The sequence below is a fragment of the Gallus gallus genome, chromosome 18, assembly GCF_016699485.2.
Source record: "Gallus gallus isolate bGalGal1 chromosome 18, bGalGal1.mat.broiler.GRCg7b, whole genome shotgun sequence".
NCBI classification, from domain to species: Eukaryota; Metazoa; Chordata; class Aves; order Galliformes; family Phasianidae; genus Gallus; species Gallus gallus.
The window spans coordinates 7,942,994-7,968,114 of record NC_052549.1 but is presented as its reverse complement, the minus strand read 5'-3'; the positions used below and the strand labels follow the sequence as shown (position 1 = coordinate 7,968,114).

The 25,121-nt window shown below is 42.5% G+C and overlaps 1 protein-coding gene across 11 annotated transcripts in view; it reads left to right on the top strand.

Annotated features, from left to right (window-relative positions):
* The window catches only part of PRKCA (protein kinase C alpha), a 139,078-nt gene extending 116,713 nt beyond the window's left edge, over positions 1-22,365 (top strand). For 9 of the 11 annotated variants that reach the window (XM_040649503.2, XM_025141605.3, XM_046902039.1 and 6 more), the window contains 9 exons: positions 681-824; positions 1,563-1,736; positions 2,641-2,732; positions 4,062-4,124; positions 4,382-4,520; positions 9,663-9,743; positions 11,133-11,240; positions 13,414-13,554; positions 17,070-22,365. In XM_040649503.2, the coding sequence (XP_040505437.1) occupies positions 681-824; positions 1,563-1,736; positions 2,641-2,732; positions 4,062-4,124; positions 4,382-4,520; positions 9,663-9,743; positions 11,133-11,240; positions 13,414-13,554; positions 17,070-17,234 (1,107 nt within the window). In that variant the 3' untranslated portion in view covers positions 17,235-22,365. Of the gene's footprint in view, positions 1-680; positions 825-1,562; positions 1,737-2,640; positions 2,733-4,061; positions 4,125-4,381; positions 4,521-8,751; positions 9,414-9,662; positions 9,744-11,132; positions 11,241-13,413; positions 13,555-17,069 lie in introns of those variants that run through there. The other 2 variants (NM_001012804.2, XM_040649502.2) reach the window with 2 other exon arrangements.
* Positions 22,366-25,121: the final 2,756 nt, after the last annotated feature.

Sequence of the window (25,121 nt, the reverse complement as noted above, 5' to 3'; positions counted from 1 at the left end):
CCAGACTGTATAGCCGAGACAGAACCTTTGTATGTAATATTTCCCTCCCTCCCTTTTCCAGATCAACGCTTGATTGAAAATCAAAGTTGATTGTAATGCTAGTTTGAAAGTGGCCATGTTCATCTGCATTAATCCTCATATGTTGTTTTTTTGATGCAGGTTATTTTTCTTAATGCATGTTAAATATTTATTAACTCTTGCTATGCAGAGTGTCTTTGAGACTACATTTTAAAAGAGAATGTGTTGAAGAGACTGTTTTTAGCTGGAGTACACTACATAGATGATAGCATGGTATTTTTGAAGAACGTTTTTTGTATTTTGAAACAAAAACACCAGAGAAGCCTGCTTTTGGCATGAATATACGTGGCTTCTTTTCTTTGGCTTTCATTTATGCTTTGGTTTTGCTTCAATAACCAGATAAGTGTATCTGCTTTTATCTGGTTATACATGAACACATATTTCCACTTTAATTCTCTCAATAATGTGAAAAGTATCGTTGGAATGAATCTTTGAACTTGTGTCTGCACAAATTTTGTTATGCAGCCTTTCTCCCAAGAATGCCATCTCCAATGTGGTCATCTCCAACCTAGTGCTCACCCAATGACCCACTCTGCTGAGGAAATGGGCTGCTCTTCTCACTTCCTCGTTTTTGTGTATGTATGTGTGTGTATGTCCTTTAGAAAGCCAAACTTGGGCCAGCTGGTAACAAAGTCATTACTCCATCAGAAGACAGGAATTCAAGTGTGCCATCCAACAATCTGGACAGGGTGAAACTGACAGATTTCAACTTTCTTATGGTTCTTGGAAAAGGAAGCTTTGGAAAGGTAAGAATTGTTGATAACTGTTCACTCACTTTTTTTATTCTTGAGGAACAGCAAATAAATCATTCTCCTTCTAAGAGGCAAAATCCAGAGTCGAAAAGAGGTGCGCTTTAGAAGGAGCGTTTTTAATGCAGAGTAGGGCAACTCCTTAAGGACTGGCAGGCTTCAGTCATGATTGGGCACTTTTTTTCCAAAACTAGGTCAAGACAGAAAAGCCTCACACTATTGGGCAGGGTGTAAGAAACTAACTTTTAAATCCTAACTTCTAAGCAGTTTCAAGGAAATCAGGTCTACCTTTCTGGCTTTGCTGCCTAGGTCACTGCCACTTCTGGAAGTCACCGGCTTTGGTAGAGCTGAATATCTGGGAAGAATCACAAATATATATATATTTGAAATGTGTTAGAGGAAAGAAAGGACTGCTATTTTTCTGGCTAGTTTAACACGCATTTATATGGTGATGTGCCCTTTACTGAAGAAGTCCCCTGGGACTTAACATTTTATCAGACCAGGGGCAATGTGTCTGCAATTCACATTGGGGTTTTGGCTCAGGCTTTGTCTGAAATGACTGATACAGCTCATTGCAGTGAGTGAGTAATTATGTTATTTTTGGTGTTTTGATCAAGTTGGTCTGTACCAATGAAAGGGTAAGCTGGATTGCCATCTATACAGCTCACTGGGCATGTGAGTCACCTTCTCCATTGTCAGGTAGGAAGATTTTCACTCCTGTTTCTTTTTGTGCAGGTGATGCTGGCGGACAGGAAGAATACAGAGGAGCTCTATGCAATCAAAATACTGAAAAAAGATGTGGTGATTCAAGATGATGATGTTGAGTGTACAATGGTTGAAAAACGAGTGCTAGCACTGCAGGATAAACCACCATTCCTGACACAGCTTCACTCATGTTTCCAAACAGTTGTACGTGAGCTCTCTTCCTTGCAGCAGTGATGTTTTTCATAATATGTGATCCTGAATTATATCAGTTCAATAACCTTTTTTTATCACCCGACCTATATATCATAGCTTCTGCACGCAGGACACAATGAGGAAAGAGATACTCCGTGCAATTACCCAAAATCATCCACCCTGAGTGGATGCTTGTAGAATGTGATCAACGTGTTCTTACCAAAGGCACTCAGAAGAGGTCAATTTTAGTCCTCTGAAAAATGGTGGACAGACATATTGCTTAAGTCTCACTTAAGGTCACTAAGTGGGAAAATACTATATAAGTTCTCAGATACGTTGTGGTTGTGTTTCACTTAAGACACCTGGATACAGGCTTTAAAATTCTTCACTTTGCAAGAAAAATCACCCTCTGAAATACTTTATTGTAGTCTTTCTCTAGCTGAAATAAGGTGAGAAAGGAATTTAGTATCACTGGTGAAGATACAAGATACTTTTGTAAACTCTGGGACTTCTTTTGTCTATTTTTAATTATCAGAAGTATATATATATGTATATACATATACACCTAAATTTATTAGGAGGCATCAGAAATAGGCTGAAGACAAAGATTTTTAACCATCTTCAATGCTTTTTTGACCTTTATTTTTAGCAGACAAAACTATGTACGAGTAATTACGGGAACAATGTAGGCAACGAATACATAAATGTGAGTCACTAACATTGGCAAAACTAGACAGCTCCCATCAGTCATTTACTCCTGCAGGTTTTACAAAACATCCCACTTCCATTTCCTGATAGATCAATTTTGCCAGAATGTACAACCAGTCCCAATAACCTTAAAAGCTTTATTCCTGATCAATGCTTATCTATTATTGTGTCTAATGTGTTTATGTGCATGTTTAATACTTCATCCTAGGACCGCCTGTATTTTGTTATGGAGTATGTGAATGGTGGGGATCTCATGTACCACATTCAGCAAGTAGGAAAATTTAAGGAGCCACAAGCAGTGTGAGTGCTCATGTTTATATATTTGAATCATGTAATGATCTTATTTTTATGCTGTAACAGAGTTAGATATGTCTATCAGCCTATCCTCTAAGTCTGAATTAATATTATAGGGAAAGAGAGGAGAAATACACTCAACATTGCAGTATAATTTATACAGGATATTTCAGTGTGCAGCTTATGAGGAGTTCTATGATGCTACATTTTGTAGAAGTTTTATCTGTGAGAAGGCAGGAAATGATGAGCAGTTGTTTGTGTACATAACCCCTTTCAGGTCATTGTACATCTGGTGTATCAGTGAGTAACTGATAATGATATGTAGCATATTTAAATGTGAGCAGACAGAACATCAGTGCCATTTTAGTCATGTTTATAACATCTCATCATCATTTATTAGTGTTTCATGAATCATTTACCAACGAAACTTTCAAATCAAGCGTAACCAATTCTATTTAAGAAATCCACAGAAATAATTTCTTATTTTGATTTAAGTAATCAGGGCTTGCTTAAATGAAAGGCCTTCTAGATATAAATTTTGAGATATAAAACAAAATGTCGGCAACTCCCTAAAGAAAAACACGATGGTGTCAGAACATCCTTGGCTCCCAGCTCATGAACCATGCCCAGCACCTGTTGAAAATGATAGTGCTTTATGACAACTTGTGCCTGTGGAGCATATTCCAGTACACATGCTTGCAAACAGCTCTGGTTTCAGAGCTAACCTTTCATTTTCTTTATGCTAACCTGAAAAATAGTCTTGTCTTTGGATTATCTTCTTCCCTATAATTTGTGTAGATCCACAGCAACTGGCATCAAACGTCCATCAATATTATATATTCTTTTACTACGTTCAACAATTATATTTCATATTGGAATCATTTTAATTATGTAATTAATCCATTAAGAGCCTGTATAAAGGAATGCTATTTCTGCAAATGATTTAATGCCATATGAATTACAGTGTAAATTGAGCTGCATCCTGAACTTGGCATTGGTATGTGATTAGAGATAATGACCTATGTCTGATTGGTGCAGTAGGAGTGCTGTACTCCAGCTGCACCTTCTCTCTGGTCTAGAAACAAATTTTCAATTAAAAAACAAAAATCTGCCCTATTTTGCCATCAAATGCTCATCAAATACATCAAATACAAATACAGTTAAATTTATCTGTTAAAGTCAATTTGAAGTAAGTTGCCTATTACATCCTCTACCCATAATGTATGTTTTTATACTTTAATGTTATCATTTTTACTGTGATGCATTTCCAGAATATTTTGTTAGAGGGAAGTCATGAGGTCATAAGAAATCCTTGGGCTTTTTCTCTTCACACAGGTTCTATGCAGCTGAGATCTCAGTTGGGTTATTCTTTCTCCATAATAGAGGGATTGTTTATAGGTGAGTACAATCTGTTGTAAGTAATTTCTCTGCTATTTTTAAGCCCCAAAATGGTCAATTTCTGTGACTTATCAGTGAATTTTTAAAAATTTTCTAGAAATAATCACAGAAGTGTCATTCTGGTTTTGTTGCACTGTAAGCCAACCCCTAAGCTTTACGTGAGCTTTTCTGTGCTCTACCCAACTCAACTGAATACTTGAATATGTAAATGAAAATGATCCTAAGTGTTAACATTGAATTACTCTGATTCTTTATAGAGATCTGAAATTGGATAATGTGATGTTGGATTCAGAAGGACACATTAAAATTGCTGACTTTGGAATGTGCAAAGAACATATGTTAGATGGAGTAACAACCAGGACCTTCTGTGGCACCCCAGATTACATCGCACCAGAGGTAAATATTCACCATTTCAAGAATCTTACATCCTCTCCATTGACAGTTGTCAGTACACACATTTCACACATGCTGATAGCTGTACTTCTGGATGCTCTGTGGATGGTACTGTTTGTATTTCTGCACGTATGTTGAATACCTCTATGAGTTAGCACAAGGATATCTGTAGGACGTTGCTATTTTAAAATGTATCTAGTTGATGGAAAACCTAAGTTGGTATGGGATCAGTATTTCAGATTTTGTTCATACTGGCAAGACTAAATGAGCAGGCTCACCCCCTTGTGATTATTGGATTTGTAGACTGCAAGTGTTACTATACTTGCTTGTGCTTTGGTGTGAAGTCAGAGAAAGTTTGTGGGCGTTGCTGATGAGGTCAGCAAACATTTTGTTGGGAGCAAACGTAGTTTCTTTAATGTCTTTATAGGCTCACACAGCTGTCAAAATACATATAGTGAAAAGATTGTTCAGCATTTTTAGGAGGTCACAAATCTCATTGATTTTCAGGAAGAGACTCGTGAGATCTTGAAGCTTTTCATTGACCTCCCTACAAAGCTGCTTTGGTCGGCTCCAGGCCACGACTTACCAATGCCCCGAGGCAGTGCTTTTGATCTCAGGAAAGTTCCGCTCATTGAAAGCCTCAACTAAGCTGTAAGATCAGGGCTTGAATGGAGCTGACATAATAAATCCATCATTTGGCTGCGGTTTTCTGTGACTTACCAATACCTCTGTTGCATTCAAGCCATTGAAGTACTGAAAATCACTTTCAAAGACAAACCCAACTGCAGTATGTCTAAAGTGCGAATGGGATGCTTAGAAACACAGTCACGTTTTGAAACACTGTGATAAAGAAATAGGATCTTACCGTTAACATTTTTAGTCTGGATCAGATTTATATTTCAATACCTTAGGTACAAAACATGAAAAACAAGCCCATGTGGTAGTTTGGAAATGATTCAACTATATGAATATTAAAATCTGGTGTTTGTGCTTGCTGAGCTTTCAAGAGCCTTGATTTGTTTGGCTGCAAGTTCAGTGCAAGATCCAGGATCCAAGATATGCTGCGTTTCGCTGAGTGCTGAGCAAGAGGCAGTGCTGGCTGGAACATTGCTGGCTGTAATGGAGTGTTTGTTGGAACAGAGGAGATTTGTACACGAACAAGCAAATTAGTGTTTAAGGTGAATTTTGCCATCTCTGTGAAGTTAGATGAAAAATAGTTTATTTTTCCAGTTGCTAATTCATGCTTTTCAGAGTGAAATATTGTGTACTATAAAAGCTGGTTTTTTTTTCACAAATTGCTGTTGCTTGCAATAGGATAACAGAAGAGCCAGAGCAGTATTTCATTTTCTCCTGTCAAAACATAAATGAAGCCAATGTAACACATTAAGAAGCGTCCTCTGTAAGACAATAGACTTGTGCAATTTGATACCAAAGAACATATCAGTGCCAAAATGCTCAGTACAGGTCTATGTAGGTTTATTTTAATTTACTGGGAAATCTCCTGTACAGCAATAAACCTTTTACCAAAACTTGAAGGAAATTAGTCTCCCTATTGTCTTACAAACAGATTTTATGTTTTTGTTAGTTGGATGATTTTCATTAGTTTCTGAAGACATTATGTTGCTAACTAGGTCTATGATGAACTTCAGAATAAGGTTCACTTTTTCTTTGCAGGAGCGTTTCAACACATACCCATGGGCTAAAACCTATGATAGATCACAATGAGCATACATGTGCATGCTACTGTTTCCTGTTACAGGGAGATAGATGAGCTAAATCTAAATAAACCATCTGAAATGAGTGTGTGGCAATCAAAAATAGACAATTCACTCTTTTGGTCAATGTTAGGGAAAAATACCATGGCTGGGGTGCAGAAATCTGCAGGGGCCACACAGGGACATCTCGGTGGCTTCACAGAAGTACACAGCAGTACTGGTATTGCATTCAGAAAAGTGGACCTGCAAGCTTTGGTGCACTGTAGAATAATGCTTTCCTTTTCTGTGTGGGGGGAAGTTAGCATTTGTTATTACTTGATACACTGATATCCACTGATATTAATATTCCTTTTTTCAATCACATGCAAATTAAGAAGAGAGAAGAGGTTAGAGTTGTTGAATCCCAGGTTTGACCACATCTGTTGGGCATGCAGTGGTTCTCTAGCACAGAGTATTTATTGACATGCTGAACTTAAGCATATAAATATGTATGGTCAGGGCAGTATAACAGCCTTGAAATCGATTAATACTTTATATTCCCTTGACGAGTCAAGGGAGACTGAAGGAGATGGACGTCAGGAGATTAGTGGGAAGGGATTCTGGCAGCACCACCACTGCCTGCAGCACAGGGCTGAACCCACCACGAGCATCCCTGCAGCACCTACAGCACTGGTTTGGAATTTCAGAAGAATTTGAATTTAAAAAATCCTCTCCTGTTCTCTTCCATTTAATAACTTCAAACCATAAGTTCTAACCACACATTTTTGGGGATTAAGGGAGGGTAATAGGAATTACATTGGTTTGGAAAGTTTTTTTTTTTTGCTAGTTATATTTATTTCTTTTAATAACTGTGGTTTAACTTCTCCAGTAGACATAAGAGATGTTCACAGAAGATTCTCTCTCTTGCCTCTGGGATATAATCATTTCATCCCGTTTGGCTACCAGCTGCAAGCTGCAGTGCTCTAAACATTCCTGCAGATTGCTGGTATTAATCTCTATGTCCTGCTCTTCACTGTGCCTTCCTTGGAGGCAAAATAAAAGAAGAAAGAAAGGAAAAAAGCCGTCAACATTCCTCTGCCAGTTTGGGTTGATGAGAGAAATTCTTCCTGAGCTCTCAAATCCACAGAACCTGAAAAGGCAGAGCCTTCAAACACAATCGTATGTAGGAAAAATGAGAGATCTGAAATGCCAAAAGGCAATCATTTAAATTAGTGATGGAAAAGAAGGGGAAGGGGGTCCTATCAACGTTCTGTTCCTTCTAGACCTGTAGAAAGCAGAGATTGTAGCAGGAGAAGGGTGTGGGTCTTCACTTGTAGTCCCATGATGACCCTCACTGCTCTCTGTGTCTGCTCCGTACACTGCACTATTTAGCGATATGCCCCTCTTTGTTTGTATACCCCTATTTATCCTAAAAGATCCCCAAATTCGTACATGCAGGTAGGATTCTGCTGGCTCTGGGTGCAGCTGGAAGGTAATGCCTGGTGATTGCTGGGAGAGGAGGAGGGAGCTGCTGAAAACACAACATGTAGAACTTGCTGACTTTGTACCGATGCATGTTGGACTGTATATTGAAAACTCATCTGCTTCCTCCCACGTGTAATCCCTTCCTCGAAATGAGCATTCTTTCCTCTTCTTTACATTTTCCAATTAATGCTTGGAGTAACTGCCAATGTTATGTGTGGGTATAACTGTGGGTTTCCATGCATGACACACAGGTTGGCAATGAACATGGCAGATTGCTTTCTTCTGTTTCACTTGCATCACATCCTTACCAGCGTTCGGCAGGTGATTCACATGGGTATATTTAATTAGGATTAAAGGAAAACACCTTACAGTGTTATATACATCGACAGACAATGACAGTTAAATGCTCCCTCTTCCTACCTTGCAGTAGATGCAGTGAAAAAACTGTTCTATTGCATTTGCAGTGGAACTTCATAGAATCATCGAATGGCCTCATAGAAAGGACCACAATAATCATCTAGTTTCAACCCCCCGCTGTGTGCAGGGTCTCCAACCACCCAACCAGGCTGCCCAGAGCCACATCCAGCCTGGTTCTGAATGCCTTCAGGGAACTTCTCTGAAGTGGTGCATTTCCAGTCCCAGTTGAACTCAGTGTCTCTGTCTCTTGCTCAGCATCCCACTCTCATCACACAACCAGTTCTGCATGAGAGATGGATGCCAGCTCAGCAGGGCCACTGCTCTGCTCGTCATGAGCTTCTGTTGATGTCGACATGTAGCATCAAATAAATATTTCAGCCAATGACATAAGTCAGAAATTTCAGTGCTCTCATGACGCTGACCATATGTTAGGTTAACTGTAGGAGGTTTTATTCATGTCAGTTCTGTCTCTGCTCATGATTCTGCTTGATATTCTCTCACAAAGGCAAATTTAATTGGGGCAGATTGCATTTGCTGATGAGAATGCTATTTAGAGAACAACCCAATCTTGACTTGCTTCTTGCTGGTTAAACAAACAACACCATTAGTTATGTGCTTTGTTATGTCTTTCATTTTAGGTCATTGAGTTAGCTTTTTAAAAATAATGCCTCTCATCAGCACCCCCATCAAACCCTTTGATGTTAGAAGAAGCAGATCGTGACCAGCTGGACAGAGCGATGACCAGGATGAGAGCTTGGCTGTCTAGAGGGATTTCACTTCTCAGGGCTATGGATCTATCTTTTTTTCATTTGCAAATTTAGATAAGCTATTCCTATCAAAACCTCTTACAGAATGTTTTGCCCTATCAATCTAATGGCTTTCTGAAAAGCAGTCCTTTATTTTTTTACAACACACCTTGCTGTTCCATAAGACGAGAAGCTGTGGGAAAGGGGTTGAGGATGAAATGTTTTAAGATTTTCTGTGTGTAAAGACACAAAACACTTGGTGTTTCCATCAGGCTGAGCAGCAGAGGCTCCTGTCCTTTTGGTGTGACTGGTACCTGGTTTCATACTAAGAGCAGTTTAGTCATGCAGCTTGGAATAACGTAACTGAGCTTTTCAAGATTTTGCTCTTGAACCTTGATTTCTTTTGGAGTGTAGAAAAGAAATCATGAACATTGAAAAAAACTGCTTAGTTATTGATAATCTGTAAATTAGTGAGTCTCATTATCTGAAGCTTTGACTCAAACAGATGGATAAAATATTTGCCTCGTCTCTTACACTGTGCTACTCTACTCACATTCTTTAATGTCAAGATCTCCTAAGGGCTGACTTCCCCAAGGTACTAGAATGTCCACACACACAGGTGGGTTTAACTAGCATTTGCAAAGCTGTCCAACTCCCACTGGAACCAGTGATTCAGTTATTCAGTATTAGCTTTCTGGGACTTTGAAAGAGCTGTGTTTGTCTCTGTGTCACTATGTATCTAACATCACAAGTCTAGAAGTTAGTTAACATAGGATTTTATTTGTTTTTACATGATTTTACAGATCATTGCTTATCAGCCCTATGGGAAGTCTGTGGATTGGTGGGCATATGGAGTGCTGCTCTACGAGATGTTAGCTGGCCAGGTAAGGGTTACCTCTTTGTGGCTCCAATGCTGCTCACTTTCAAAACTTGGGGCCAGACCCTTAGGGGACAAGCGTAGGGCCTTTCATACTACTGTTATCTCCGTGTACTCTTGACTGTTTCCGACTCACTGAGAATGTAGGCTTTAAGCTCTTTGTATTTCACCCCCATAATAAAGCACTGCCTTTGAATATGGTTTCTTTGTACTGTAATGATGTTATAAATAGCCATGTTCAAAACTGAATGGGAGAGAGACACTTTAGTAGGAAAATGCATGTCAAATGGAAGAAACACCACTTAGTAGTTTGAAACCACAGGGAGATTGTGTCTATGCTGTGCGTTGCAGTTAAGTCACAAGAATACAGTTTTTGTGTTCTGTGTCCTAGGGGTAAAGTATGGGTCTCACTGCTCTAAATAAGCTTAGTTACATACCCCTTATTCTGCACAGTTAATGAGATGCTGCTCTCTGAGTCACTGAAGTAGAAAAGCAATGCTGTTCTACAGTAAATTGCATATAACTACCAACTTCAGGAGCTCTATTGGTCTTGAGTTGGAGAAGATTTGTGCAAGCAGCTTTCAGTGAGTGTTAGCTAGAGGTATGCATTTCTTAAACTTAAAACATACGTTTTTAACAAATGGGTTTAATAGTTTCTCTACTAAATCCCTTTTGACATTTTAAAAGTTTTTAAAGGGTTGCAGTGGCAGTTGTTAACATTTACAGTGTACAGTGCTAACATTAGGCAGCTGAGTGCTTTTGAGAAAATGAGATTTACTGCTTGCTGAGACTTAACAGTGTCCGTACTCTGGGGACTCAGCCAAGGGCACTTCCCTCTTCACCTGCATTTGAAACTAAAATGCAGCCCTGTATGGTGATGCAGTCTCACCTTCACAGGAGCAGAGCCTACAGCCACATCTTATAAAACAAACTGGGATTTAGCTAGAATTAAGTGAGGAGTGGATATACCTTAATAGAAGGCAACTAAAAGTTGCGGTCTCCAAGCTTTACCCTTCGGAGTACTTTCAGCTGTCCAGTGTACAGCAGCTCTGAAAGCTAATGAAAGATTATCACAAAGATAAAATCACTGAAGGTAATCCAGCAAACCTTTCATTAATTTTCTGCCATGCTGGGGGCAGAAATGGTTTTTTCTCATCAATTTCTGTCTGAGACTGCTGAACACTAAGCTTCTGGGTCAGCAGGCGCCCAGGTTGCAGATGGCTGGATGTGTGTTGTGTATTCCTGAGCAGGAAGCATTGCTTCCACTGATGTCTTTGGACATCTATGGTTGTCTGAAGGCAGCATGGATGCATTTTTCACCTGAGCTACTATGGATTCAGTATTGCTATACCACCTCATAAAAAGTGGAGAATTAACAGTGATTTATTTTTAACAGCCTCCATTTGATGGAGAAGACGAAGATGAACTTTTCCAGTCCATAATGGAACATAATGTTTCCTATCCAAAATCGCTGTCCAAAGAAGCTGTCTCCATCTGCAAGGGGGTGAGATAGACATTTCTTCATCATTAAGCTCTTTCTTTTTTTTTTTTTTTTTTTTTTTTTGGCAATCCTTGTGAATAACTTTACTTGTCTGGCTTTGATACGGCACTTAGTATTTTAAGTGTAACTTCTGTCAGGCTGTGTTAAGTTATATTGTCACAAAGTGCTTGTCACTTGGTGTCAGTGATAAGAATTCAGCTCCTCCTCCTGTGTCTGCTTATTTTATGGTAAGAACAAATGTCAGAGACAGTAGCTGCCAAATCCAAAGGAGGAATTCCAAGCAGGAGGATGGTGTGAAACATCTCCACCCGCCTTGCCTCAGCCCTGGCAGTGCCAGCCCAGTTTGGCAAGGTGGGGAGGTTTCCCAGTTCAGATGGATACAGCAGGGAACATGCCGTGGTCCTCAGCTCTAATCACAGCAGCAGAACAGAAGAGTTAATAAGAATCATTTTTCAATGTGAATAAAGATGTTAAATCCTGTAGCATAAATGCAAGGGAACTGTGGGGAAATCTCGACCCAGTTGCAATCTGCATGGACAAAAATTTATCTTAGATTGTGAGTTAATCTAATTTTTTCATGGAAAATAATAGATTTAATTTGAAGGGATTAGCTCAGAAAAAAAGTTTTGTTGACTTTCTCTTTGACTCCATGCAATTCCCCAGAGTACCATCATTCCACAGCTTTTTCAGACCATCCTCTTTAAAGCCTTACTTTGATGTCTTACGTCACTTTGCATCATGTCAGTTGATTTGGTAATGCCTTTTTTCCTTTCCTTTGCAAGCATATAAAAAGTATTGCACATAATTTGGATATTAATCCTGTAAGGAAAAATCATCAAGAAAAAGAAAAGCTGTTTAGAACAATGAAGTAAAAGGAAGAACCACTCTAGTTTTAGAACTTATCCCAGTGTAGACATGCTGCTTGTGGCTAACAAAAACTGAATGATATATTTCTGTAAAGTACATGCAGATCGATGCCTTGTTGTGAAAACTGTATGTTCACACAACACAATTTGAACCTGATCTAATTACCTTGTTCTCAGCTCTCCTGCTTGCTGCCATTGCACTATCTGCTTATGCAAAGGGAGTTCAGAAAGCTAAAAGGACCACACATCCAGGCATGGCAGTGCTGCCCACTGTGATGTGAAAGGGAATTGTCTGCTTGACAGCTTTTAACGGGTTCTGAGTGTGTTGGGTTTGGTGGCCATAGTAACTTTGGGGCAGAATTATGACTGCTAGATTCTCAGTTTTCTTACTTCTCCTACTGTTAAAGCAAGGGGTTTCAAAAAGCTTTAAAAAAGAGGTAAAGTTGCTCTTAAGCATGAAGAATGATGTGATCCATCCCAGCCCCAAGCTTCACTGGCTTCCTGAAATTTGCTTCACATCTCTGTTATTTTAGGTTTGGAATTGGAATATGATCAAGTGAACATTTGGAGGGAGAGTAAAGTGGTACAGCTGAGGTTTTAAAAAGATGCGTTGTGGCATTGCTGCTAGCAGTGTATCAATCACATCTAATTGTAGAAGAGCTTTAAAAAGTCCCCGCAATACTGGAACTGGGAGCTGAAGGCTGCATTGCTCGATGCCTAATCGACAAACAAGATTTTTTATGAGCTTGTTAATTAGAAAGCACATTAGTGTTTCCAAGCATGCAATGCTGGTGTTGTTTTTTGTTTTTTCTCAAGTCTTCTTGATTTGTACAACTGGGTGTAGTGTTGACCAAGATGTCATTAAGGATGCGCAGGAGGAAGCGCGGTTGAGATGCTGTCAGCTGGGTGCCAAAGAGCTGCAGGCTCCGTAATGAGACATCTTCAGCAGGCCCAGAGGAGTGAAGGGAAGGCTGTGCTTCCTACAGCTCCAGCAAACTGGGATTTATTGCGTTTAATTGATTGCTGAGGTAGGGCAGAAGCTGTTCTGGAGATTTATAAGACTGAACTGAAAGACCAAGGATGGAACTGGGGAGGAAGCGGTGCGGTGAGGCCCACACAGCCCCGCGTTTGGCCGCGGGCTGCCGTCTCCTGTGACCAAACAGAACTTATTCTCAGAAAATGAATTTTAGCTTTCCACATCAATTTTATTAGCAACTTCCATCTTCGGGAACATTGCAGTCTGGGGAAAGTCTGCCTCACGTCCAATTGTAGTGCTCAGTGTAATCATTTGGTGTTTTCTTGCTCGGCAGCTAATGACTAAACATCCCGCAAAGCGCCTTGGCTGCGGCCTCGAAGGTGAAAGAGACATCAGGGAACACGCTTTCTTCAGGAGAATTGACTGGGAGAAACTGGAAAACAGAGAGATCCAGCCACCTTTCAAGCCCAAAGTGGTGAGTGGGGTGATGGCCGCATCCGCCCAGCACGTGTCTGCACTCCTGGGCTGGGATTCATGCTGCACATCTGGGACACTCTGAAATAGGAGTGCAAGAACTGCTCACTTAATAGAATTTGAAGAACTGCGTTGGCTGAAACAAAAATTCTTTCAGCACATGCTGTGCTTTATTGATAGGCAAAGAAAATTATTTGCACACCAGAATGCAATTCCTTCAGGAACAGCTGTAAACTGTTACATCCTACCATTGAATCTTTGCTCTCTAACACTGTTTTCACTTCCACTGAGATGCACAGCAGTCTGTAGCACGGCAGGTATAGGATCATTGCCCTGTGCTCTCATCTATTTGTCATTGCAGACATGCTAGTGGGCCACCACAAACTAATGAACAGAGGCAGAGTACATTCCTCTCTCACTACATACAAATGCCTTCTTCCCCTCACCAGGAGGAGATTTGTATGCCAAGAATTGTTTTTTGCTAGGGGAAATCACCCTTTCCATATGATGTGGATTTTGCATGGAAGGAAAAGTATAAATAAGCAAAAAGCCATGCTTGGCACTGCTGACGCTGACAGACCACTCCCAGAACTGTCTGTCAGAGGGGGAGCTTCACTTCTTTACAAACATTTTATGTAAGGTTTTCATTACATGCTTTATGAGTCAAAATTGAAGCTGACCATAAAGCAAATCTACGTTCACAACTATAAGCTTTATTAGCTTGGGAACTGAGTGCTCATCGGCATGAAGATACTAAATCCTAAAATATGGTCTGGTTCCATCAGAGCACACTTCGTGGCAGATCCTGGCTCCTGTTCAGAGCAGCTGTTATCTTTCTCTGTGGTTATCATGACCTGTTTTGTTTATACAGGCAGCTATTGAAAGATACCGAGGAGATTCGGGCAAGCATTCACATGGAGTATCGTTTTCCTAGACAAAAATCATTTAAAATCCAAGTCTAATATCTACATACCCTATGTATAACTCATTTACTGTGGTTGCTGATTCTATTTGTATTGATTCAAAAAAACACAAACCTTAATTTGTTTTAAGATGTGGACATATTTGTTGGCTTTGTTTTGTTTCCAGAAAACCTTCTCAAGGAAGCACTTTGCTGCAGGAGCAATCCTGCTGCTTTTGCAGACAGGCACAGTTCTCACTCCAACACGGAGCTGCAGATTTTGGGTCAGCAGTTGGTTGGTTTAAATAACATGTTCCTTTCTAGACTGACAATTCACAACCCTTAGGCATAGGGTCATTGCTTGGCAGGAAAGACATTTTCTCATGTTTGTAAGAGTTCTGGTGGTCTCTTATTCTCAGTCACAGACTTTGGTTTCAAGACACAGCTGGTTTGAATTCCATTTATTGGGAAAAAAGGGAAAATAGATTGAGCATAATTTTGTAGAAGCATCAGACGTCTCCATAAAACATCCATAAAGCAAAAAAAAAAGTCTTCCCTGTGAAAACATCTCTGCTCTGAGTTGGCTGCACTGCCTTTAAAAAAATTAATTTGGAGGGGCATCCATTTTCATTCAAATGATGCAGTTTTCTCCTTGTCAGTGTTCAGCTCTTGTCCGCTTTCTGGACCAAAAGGCATTGGCCAGGATATTCAGTAGAAAAGCAATCTGCCGTTAGCCTTTAACCTGTTCAGCTGTCCCTCTGCTTTCACTCTTCCAAGGTTGAACAAATGCCCGTTTGTCAGCACTCTGGTCCAGTACCTCAGCATGCATTTCTCATCTGAGATATAAAACAAGTTGTGCCTGGGGCAGCAGAAGTTCTCTGTAGCTCAGACTGGCTGGCGTGTCCAAGTCTGTGTGCCAGGTGTGTTGTAAGCAATTAGGAAACAAACTGAGCTGTTTTCAAGATAGGTTATGAGCCCTTGAATTCCCTTAACGGCCCCCCTCCAGTTTGTTCCTCCTATAAATGTGCACCTATATTCATGTTGTGCTAGTTCAGAAAAATCAATGTTTAATATTGGCATATTGTACAAGTCATCTTCTGTTCTTTCGAAGTTACCCTCTAAGTCAGAAAATAATGGTATAATGCACTGTTATCCTCCAAATCCCAATGTAGATATATGCAGTAACAGAAATAAATGATAGTGCAGCTCTGCTTCAGGGTAGAGAGAAAAGGGTCAGGGACAACAGGAAGAAGTGTTCGCTGCATGTATCACATATCCACTCTTTGAGGAGCTCTTATAGAAGCTGGATTTGAAATAAACAGATTTATGAGTTACCTTTGGACCTCTGTGCAGAATTGCTGTCTGTTTATGCCCAGATGAGCAGTCTTTCTTGCACCCAAACTCACTTTGTTCTGCTTCCAACTTCTCCCTTTACCACTTGCTGCTACTCTTAGTCTCCTGCCTTCCAGCTGTTTCCACATCACTCCAAACTCCCCTTTCGGCAAACTTGATTTCTTTTGTTTTCTGTTCTCAATGAGGAGCACTCAGTGCAGAGCTATATATAACCACACTTCTCGGTTGGGCTTCACGAGTCTCTTCTCTTAGACAAAAAAAGAAAGAAACCTGCGATAGCACATTTTGCAACGTGGGCCTGCTCCCAGGGTGCACTCCCTGCCCCACTTCCATTCCTGGGCAGGCAGCAGTTTGCTGCTAGTTTGGTCTGTGAGCTCCTGCAGATGTTTGGAAAGAAAAACATCTTCCATTTCTTTTTGTGGAGATGATTGTCATTACTGCTTCTGGGGGCTCAACCAGGGGGAAGTTTGAAAGCTGAGGATCAAATACTTGCTGTTCCTGTACATCTCTGCAGTGTGCATCCAACACTGAGGCATATGGAATCACATGGACTGTCTTGTGATGGGGAGCACTGGTGAGGGCTGTTGGGTCCCAGTTCCTACCTTTTAATCCACTGTGCAGTGTTCTTCAGGTGCTGCTAAGAACTGAAGCAGTTCAGTTCTTTTTCTGTGCTTGCTCTTGTCTGAAGAGAGCCAGGTTTGTCTCCATGTCTCTACTCCACACTTTGAGGGCTCTCTGGTTGTGCTTACAGTTCCCACGCTGTTCCCTGTAAGGCTGCCCAGGATTTCAGTACTCTGCAGGGCCTTGTTTCATTTCTGCTTCACTGAGTGGGACTGAAGTGTGATTTGGAATAAATACCTTCTGGAAGCAAGCATGTTCCTGATCTAATAATAGATAGCTGCATTATAATGTGGTATAATTTCTGTAATAATGATTATGCCCAAACACACTCACGTGCGTGCAAATGGTTCTATATGTGTATGCAAATCTGTTCATAATTTCCCAAGTGTTACATCCGTATTTCCTTTAGTAAAACCTGTCTCTATATTTAAGCCTACTTCGCTTGCCATCTCATGGTGCTTTTCACCACAACTCATCAATTAAAGCTTCTCTATTTGCTTGGGATTGTTTTGGTTAAAATATCTGAACAGAGAGTGTTAACTTAATTACTTGTAAGACTGAGAAATCTGCAGGCGGCCGGAACTGCTGACGTATTGCTGATCTTTTCAGTCCTTTTTTTTCTCCTTTTTGTTTTCTTGCAGTGTGGCAAAGGTGCTGAAAACTTCGATAAATTCTTCACGCGAGGACAGCCGGTGTTGACCCCGCCAGACCAGCTGGTCATTGCTAACATAGATCAATCCGATTTTGAAGGGTTCTCCTATGTCAACCCCCAGTTTGTACATCCCCTCCTAGAAAATGTAGCATGAAACAACAGAACAGGAACAAATCCCGCAGTGGGGAACGGTTCTTAACCCTAAAATTTTTAGGTTTTTGCCTTGATTCCGTTTGGGCCTGAAAATTATAGGGTTAGAAAGTGTAAGATGGGGGAAAGGCCACTTAGTGAGGATTTTGACTTTGCAACCAAAACGTCTTAATGGGAGATAAATTAGCATACGGTGCCCATTTCTCCTACTAGAAGTCACCATGACTCGTCTGAAGTTCCCCATTTTTGGTACATTCTGTAGTTCTGTAGCTCCCCTCTGTCCTTTTGCTCCATTTTTCACTCCGCTGCTGTTACAAATAATCCAAGACCCGACCTGAGAAGCACCTCCAGTACTCAGTCCTTGCAGGGGACCAGTGCTCCCCGCTCCTATGGGCGCCATGGGGAGAGCAGCGCACGGGACTGGAGAGCGCCGGGGAGGAGAGGCATTGCAGAATGTGGTGGAAAGCAGTTGTTACCAAAACCCGACAAATAAATACGAGTTGGGAGTGGGAGGGCAGAGGGGATGAAATCCTATTAGAGCCCAAAGCTTCGTGAACCAATCCTGTAAGCAACACCAAATTTAAACACGCTCCGGCAGTGGCCAGATCTCTAGATCTTTGCTAAGTAGCATGTGATAAACTCGAGGGTGAAGTTTTGTCTTTAATAATAATAATAATAGTAATAATTTTAATAATATTTTTGTGAATTTTAATCTCCGTGAGATTATTCTGTGATCCAGGGTGCCATTGTTTGTTCAGTTGATTTCATTTGCACCACTCCTCAAGCTCACTGTTGACTGGTTCTAATAACACCAACGTTTTACTATGAGATTTGTTAACCTGGAATGTAAAACAGAACTGTAATCCCTTACATCTTATTTACTTGTGTGTGTTGTAGTCTGCAGTATAGGGCAGTAAATTGAAGGAAGTATTGTGTATGCTAAATTAACAAAAACGCAGTCCCAGGTGACTCCCTGATTTTTCCAGAACAACTCATGAAAATGAATTGAGATTTAGTTCTACAGTAATCAATTCTAACTCAGAAAACTTGGGGCTGTACAATAACCAAGCTTGAAAGAAGCACCTGAAGCTTGTTTTATTGGCAGAATGGAATTTAACACATTTTACATACGCTTCATGCAATGAATTTTGCATGTTTAGTAATAACTCTTAATAATAAGAGTTAATAATAAGCAGTTCTATATTGACATTACCATATCAAGCATACAGAGTATTACAAAAGTTTTATAAAACAAATTGTGCTTTATTTGTGGAAGTACTTGTTCTGAGCGACATCATTTAGGTTTAGCTCAATGTTTTCTTGCTGTTGTTTTGGGTTGTTTTTTTCTAGTTTTTGGATATTGTTAATGACTTAGGGTATCATCTGTTTTTTTAAACGTAGATCTACTTTTAAACAATAATTGCTACCTGCAGGTTTTATACAAGTTTCAATTAGGCTTTTGTTTCATGTCTGCTGATTACTGACAGGGAAGGAAATAGATTTTATTTGCAATGATGAACGCTGTAATTAATGCAATCTTCTCCTCTCCTATCTCACTTAGATACAAATTTTGATATTTCCTCTTACCAACTTACCAGAAGATCTTAATTCAAATATCAGTAAATATTTTTGTGCTTACTTTGGTTTTGTTACAGCATGTAAAATAGTAGGCGGTGCGTTTTCCTTTTCTTCCCTTCAGCCTCGTTAATGGTAGCAGCCATAGGCACTCTTTGTCTGTCGGATGTGCATGATGATGCCAGAAGCATGATGTCTCTGTTGCTGCATGCAGACTGAATACAGTTTTTCCAGCATGTAAACATATTCAAAAAGTCAGATATTTGCCATAAAAGACTTACATTTATACTAGAATATGTAACCGGAGGGTGGGGGTGGGAGCGGGGGGGGAGGAATCTACTTTCTAATCATCTTTTATTACAATAAAACATTGAGCCTGTGCCAAAGATTCTGCTAGAAAGATCCAGTCCTGCAGATTGGACGGCGATGATGTGCAGGAGTGACCCCGTGGCACATGGGACAGTTGGTGAGCGAACCGCAGCTGGATGTGAGCAGAAGCGGCCGTGCGGTGCTCCTGCACCACGGATGCCTTCCAAAGCCGTCCTTTGGCGCCTGGGATTTGCAGCACTCCAGTTGTGTGACCAGCCCTGCTTCCTTTGTGGTCACAGCCCTAAGGTTGGAGCATCCCCAGAGAGGGCTCAGCCCGTGTTGGATGGACCCGGCGCTGACACATGGCATCCCCCAACGAACAGCTCCCCAGATTGTTGCCTAAATAAACAGAACTCAAACATTTTAATACATTTTAGGAGTACAGTTTTTCAACTATCCGGTGTCAGATATGTTATCAGCCAAATTTGGGCATTCGTTTTCCTCTTTGTGTATTATATACCTGAAGATTATGGTATGTTGTTCACCATAAAGCATGTGGACTAGTGCAGCATTCATGACTATTTCTGTCTTTCTGATTATTACTAGCCTGCCGTAGTTTGGGGATATCGGGATGTCATGCTGTAGAAGAGAATAGATTGAGCAGATTGTGGAGGTCGGATGTGGAGGAAATAAGGGAGCTCTCAGTGTGTAAGTCTGCTAGGAGCAGGCAGCAAGTATTTTAGGAATGTGAAAGGGAGGCTTCTGAAAAGAAGACTAGATGTCCTCTAAAGGTCCCTTCCAACTCAAATGATTCTATGGTTCTATGAAAAGGAAACTGCAGGGAGATAGAGCGAGCATGGGTTTGTGGAGCAAGAAAAGCAGCACGTGGTGCAGCTCCCCAAGCCAGAAGGAGGCAGGAGAGAAAACCAAGAGATGTTCCTGAATGATTCTGTTGTTTTTCCAAGGAGTTATGCTGGGATGTCCATCTGGAAGCAGTTGCTGCTGGCAGAGCAGTGACATGGTGCTCTCACTGGCAGTAAAGAGGCGGTCCGGCCTCTGAGTGGAGCTGCTCACTTTGAGGCTGTTCCTCATAAAACATTAAATATCCAGCAAGTATTTTCCCATGTTTTTTAATGCAGGTGTTATTTACAAAATGTTTCTCACAAGATGTGGCTTCCTAGAGAGCGTTTATCAGCCGAGGCGTTAGGACTGCCTTTCTTTCCCTCATGCTCAATATCAAAAGCACTCCACTCTCCCTTCTAATGGAGCGAAGCCATTCCCATGAAGGATGTGATGGAAACACTTAACTTTGAGTTCTTGTCATCATTAGCATTAGTGTGCATTTAGGTTCCATCTCTTTGCAGCTACAGGGTGCGTGCGCTGTGTGCTAGGCAGGCACTGAGCTGCAGTGTAGTACAAGAGCAGCTGAGCTACAGCTCCACATGCTTAGATGTAGGAGTTGAGTGGAAGAGTTGAATAAGAGTTGAATCCAAAGTAGTTGAGTGGAAAAGTTGAATAAGAATTGACTCCATAAACATGACTTCATATCAACCAGTGACCATGCCAGCAGCAATTGGTGATCAGCAGCCTTACAACAAGGAGGCATCGTGCACTAAAGCCCTTCTGCTCTCCAGAGAACCACAATGGAGAGGCTGAGCCCCCGGGCTGCCGCTGTCCCTGCCTCAGTTACCTCCTCTGTCAAATGGGGGTAATACTACTGCCCTGCAGGGCTATGAGGACTTCTCAGTTCATGTTTCTAATGCACTTTTAACCTGGAAGGAGTTGTGTAAGTATTCTAATTTTTACTATTGAATCAGCGTATTCAACTCGCGTGGTATTGCTGGTTATACCATGGGGTGTTTCTACTTTTTTTGTATGACTTTAGTAATTCTACTGAAACCATTTGAAGAAGGACGCAGACAGATGTGATACTTTCCGTCCAGATTGTGGAGTGCAGCCTTTGCTGAGGGCTCAGGGAGGAGATGCACACTGGTTGGGTCGGTGCAGCTCTCCTTTCCAAACACTGAGATTTCTATGTGCAGTGTGATAATTCCGTGTCAGTGGAGGTCTTAGCAGAACTGACCGTTGTAGGATATGATTCCCTGTGGGTAAATACCCTTAGCACAGCTCTTTTCTAGTAACATTTGTACTGAGTCCTGCTGAAGGAGGAGTGATATCTGTTATGCAGCTGCTCCATCCGAGGCAGTTTTATTCCGGTGAGATTTTAGTGTATTCCTGTGTCATATATCCTCGTGCTTTTCTGTTGCATCCGCGTGACACCACAGCCCCGAATCAAAAGCCAGAAGTGTAGGTGGCAGGAACATCTTAACAGAGGGGGAAATGAGGTCTCAGCGTTTTATAACCCTTTTCCCATCAATTATTGGAAGCGCTACAGCTGTATTCCTCCCAGTCACCAGGAAGCAGAGCTGCCGATGGCAGTGATGCAGTGGTTTGGTCTTTCCAGGGCCCGGAGCGCTGCTGTCTTGGAGCAAGGCAGCAGGGGAAGCCCACAGTGCCCGGAGCCCAGCTGGTGCTCCACATCTTCGCTGGCTCCCAGCCTGCTCCCAGCCCCAGCAGCGCTCCCCACAGCTGCAGTCCGCCCCCACCCTGCCCAACACAGCCCCAGCCCTCACACATGGCTGCCTTGCTGACCTGGGGCAGAAACAAACGTTCTTGCAGCCGTCACACAAACCTGATCTGTGCTCGTTGCCCACAGAGCCCTTCATCAGCTCTCTCATGTGCTATTAAAATGAATGTAAGAAAAATAATTTCAACAAACAGAAGCGCGCCGTCTCTTTTGAACACATCTGGGGCGATCCCAGCTCGTGTTTGATTTTGCACAACAATGCAGAGCACACCTGAAACGTTTGGAATGATTGCATGTTGTTTCAACGCTATCCTGTATTTAAACAAGGAGTCGTGCTACCTTGAGCTCATTCATATTTTTGGATGTTATTTTAATACCCGAAGTTTGTATTTATAAAGAGGAGAACATTATTTATTTTCTCATCGTTTATTTTTCTGCAAGATGCCACCAGGAAACTGGGAGATGCCACTGATCTTCCTAAAAACCTGAAAAACCACACTGGAGGTGTAGTGGGCAAAACTGGTGTATAAATTACAGCATCTTTTCTTTTTTCCTTATCCCTCGAGATCTTCAGTCTTTGTTTGCATGGAACACTTCTGTTGAATATGAATTGTAGTTTCCAAGCAAGTGTGTGCAAATAAAAATACTGATCATTACGCTGCAAGAGTTTGCTCTGCTTTGATGAGATTTCATTTCCGAACGCGCTGTGCGGATGCTCCGTGCTGCCATCAGCCATGGGCCTCACTGGGATCAGGGTGGGATCCTGCTGCACTGAAACCCTCGTGCACAGAATGCTAACCTGAGCCCTTGTGAAATTCCTGTTAATAGACCAAGAGAGCAAGAGGCTTAACTGGGGGGAAAGGGGTGTGTGTACAGACAGCCCGCAGATCTGTTGCAAATACTGCTGTTACGACAAGGGGATTTGGGGGTGGAATAGCAGCTCCTGAAGTGGGTTTCCTGCACCCCAGCCCGGTGCTCCCCCTGTTGGGGCCGATGTTGTTTTATTTTCAAGATTTGGAAGTGATGTACAAACGCTGCGACAACTGGACGGACACATTCTTTCTCTGCTGGCTCTCAGACGTATTGTATCTCGTGTTAACTCAGTAACTGAGCTAGTTTAATTTGCAGAAAAAATCTGGCTGAGTTTGTCCAAAGGAAGGCATGGAATCCATTTATTTTATTTTATTTTATTTTATTTTATTTTATTTTATTTTATTTTGGTGGAAACAGCATTTCCAGGCTGCCTCCCACTGCTCAGCTCCATCTGATGCGCACAGCTCCTCTGCAGCCCATGCCAACCACTCCTCCTGGCCTTGGTGCTCCCTGCAGCACACAGCCCAGAGCCGGGGGCACCACGGGGTCCCAGAGCTGTGCCCACATCCATCCCATCCCCTCAGTCACTCTGATGGGACTATGGATGCTTGGCTTCGCCAGCCCACAGGAGTTTTGCAGTGCTGGTACGTGTGGAGGAAATAGAACCATCTCCCCGCAAACTGCTAGGGTAGCTAAAGTGATGGTTGCATTAATTACTGCAGGGTAATTAGAATCCCACCTCGCTCTTCAGAGGCATCATTGCTGCTGTGCTGGAAAAATCCATAGTCAGCCCCGTGGAGATGAACTGAGGAGGGGCTCAGGAGGGATCTGGCCAGATGCTTTCCCCAATGGCACCAGGGGTTTGTCACCTTCCCAAAGAGCGGAAGGGATCCAAGCAGGGGCAGGGAGAGGTGATCTGCACCCCCAGAGCTGGCCACCGGCTTTCTTTAGGGTGTTTTTCCCAAAGGAGAGGATGAAACAAGGCAGATCTGATGGGAAATAAATCAGTGCTGCCTCCTTCCAAAGGGGTTTGCTGCATTCACTGCCCTGGGGATGGCATCACCCCCCTGCTGGCTTCACACTAACAGAGGGAGATCCAGGTCAGGTGTGAGGAGGAAATTCTTCCCTCAGAGGGCAGTGAGGCCATGGCAGTGCACAGAGCTGTGGGTGCCCAATCCTGGAGGTGCCCGAGGCCACGGAGGGGCTCAGGACAGCCTGAGCTGGGGGGGCAGCCAGCCCACGTTGGGGATGGATCCAGGTGAACCGTAAGACTCCTCCCAACCCCACCACTCTGTGGTTCTGTGGTGAAAGCTGCCAGCGGTGAGAGCGAGGGCAGAAGGGAGGAAAGAGCTCAGGACAGCAATGAGAGCTTGGCTCAGCTCCTGGTCCTTCTGGGATACATCACTCAATGCTCCTGTGCCTGCTTGACCCTAACATCACTCAAAGATCAGTAACAAATCCGAGCACAAAACAAATCACACAGAACACTATTACCCTTCCTACAAACGCACCGAGGCTTTAATGAGTGCCCTCTAAACCACTTCCCACAGCACAGCCTCTGCAGGGCCCTTCAGATCCCCTCCCAGGGCCACCATGGGGCTGGAGGATGCACAGCTGTGCTGCCGAGCACAGCCTCAGCTCTCATCAGCTCAAATGAGGCCCATAGGATTACAGAGGGCGTTTCATTTTAAATAAGGAGCGTAACTTCCATTGGCACGTGTGCCTCTGTCACCCCCTGAGTCAGAGCCCCTTGGGAGGCTGTCTCCCAAAGGCTCTGCTTTTTTTTTTCCTTTTTTAATCTATATCTATTTTTAAGCTTTCTCACAGTGTGTGGGTGCAGAGCTAAAAATAGAGCCTCACCTCTCCATGTGCTTCTCCCCCTGCAGCTCCAGCGCTGTGGGCTGAGCTCAGGGCTGTGCCAGGGCTGATGCCATGAGTTTGGTGCAGCATGAGCAGCATGCAGGAACCCCCCACCCAACAGGGACCGGGCAGCTGCTGGTGTCCTTTGGTGCTGTGTATTTTCCCACATCTCACAGGGGAGCATCTCAGCAGCCTCCAATTTGAGCATTTCCCAGCTGCTGTGGGCTCCTTGGGGAGCAGGAGTGCCTGGTCACTGCATCTACCAGCCCTCTTTCCTCGGGCACAAGGTGGAATTTGGGGCTGGTACGGCTTTTTCCTTCCTGTGCCCAAAGTGCTGCTGACACCCCCTGGTTGGTGGCTGCTGCCCATCACCACACCGGGTGTCACAATGTGAGCAAGGCTGCTCCTGGGGCTCCTTCTCATCCTTCTCATGTAGAGCAGAGCTGAATAATTCAGCAAATTGGAGGGAGCAGAGGAAAGCCAGAGGGTCCCCATCATTCTGTGGCCCTTCAGTGTCAGGCAGGACATTGGGACCGTTCGTTGGACGATGTTCTGCATCCTTTGTTGTTATCTCTGTTGGAAAGGAAAGGGCTCTCAGAAAGGTTCCCTGAGGACATCATTGCAGCAGCTCAGCAATGAAAGCCAAAAGGAGACAGGAGCTGTCTAGGACCAATGCTACCAAGCCGGGAGAAGTGATCACAAAGTACAGCTTTGCACCCACCCAGGGCTTTCTCTCCTGGTGTAAGA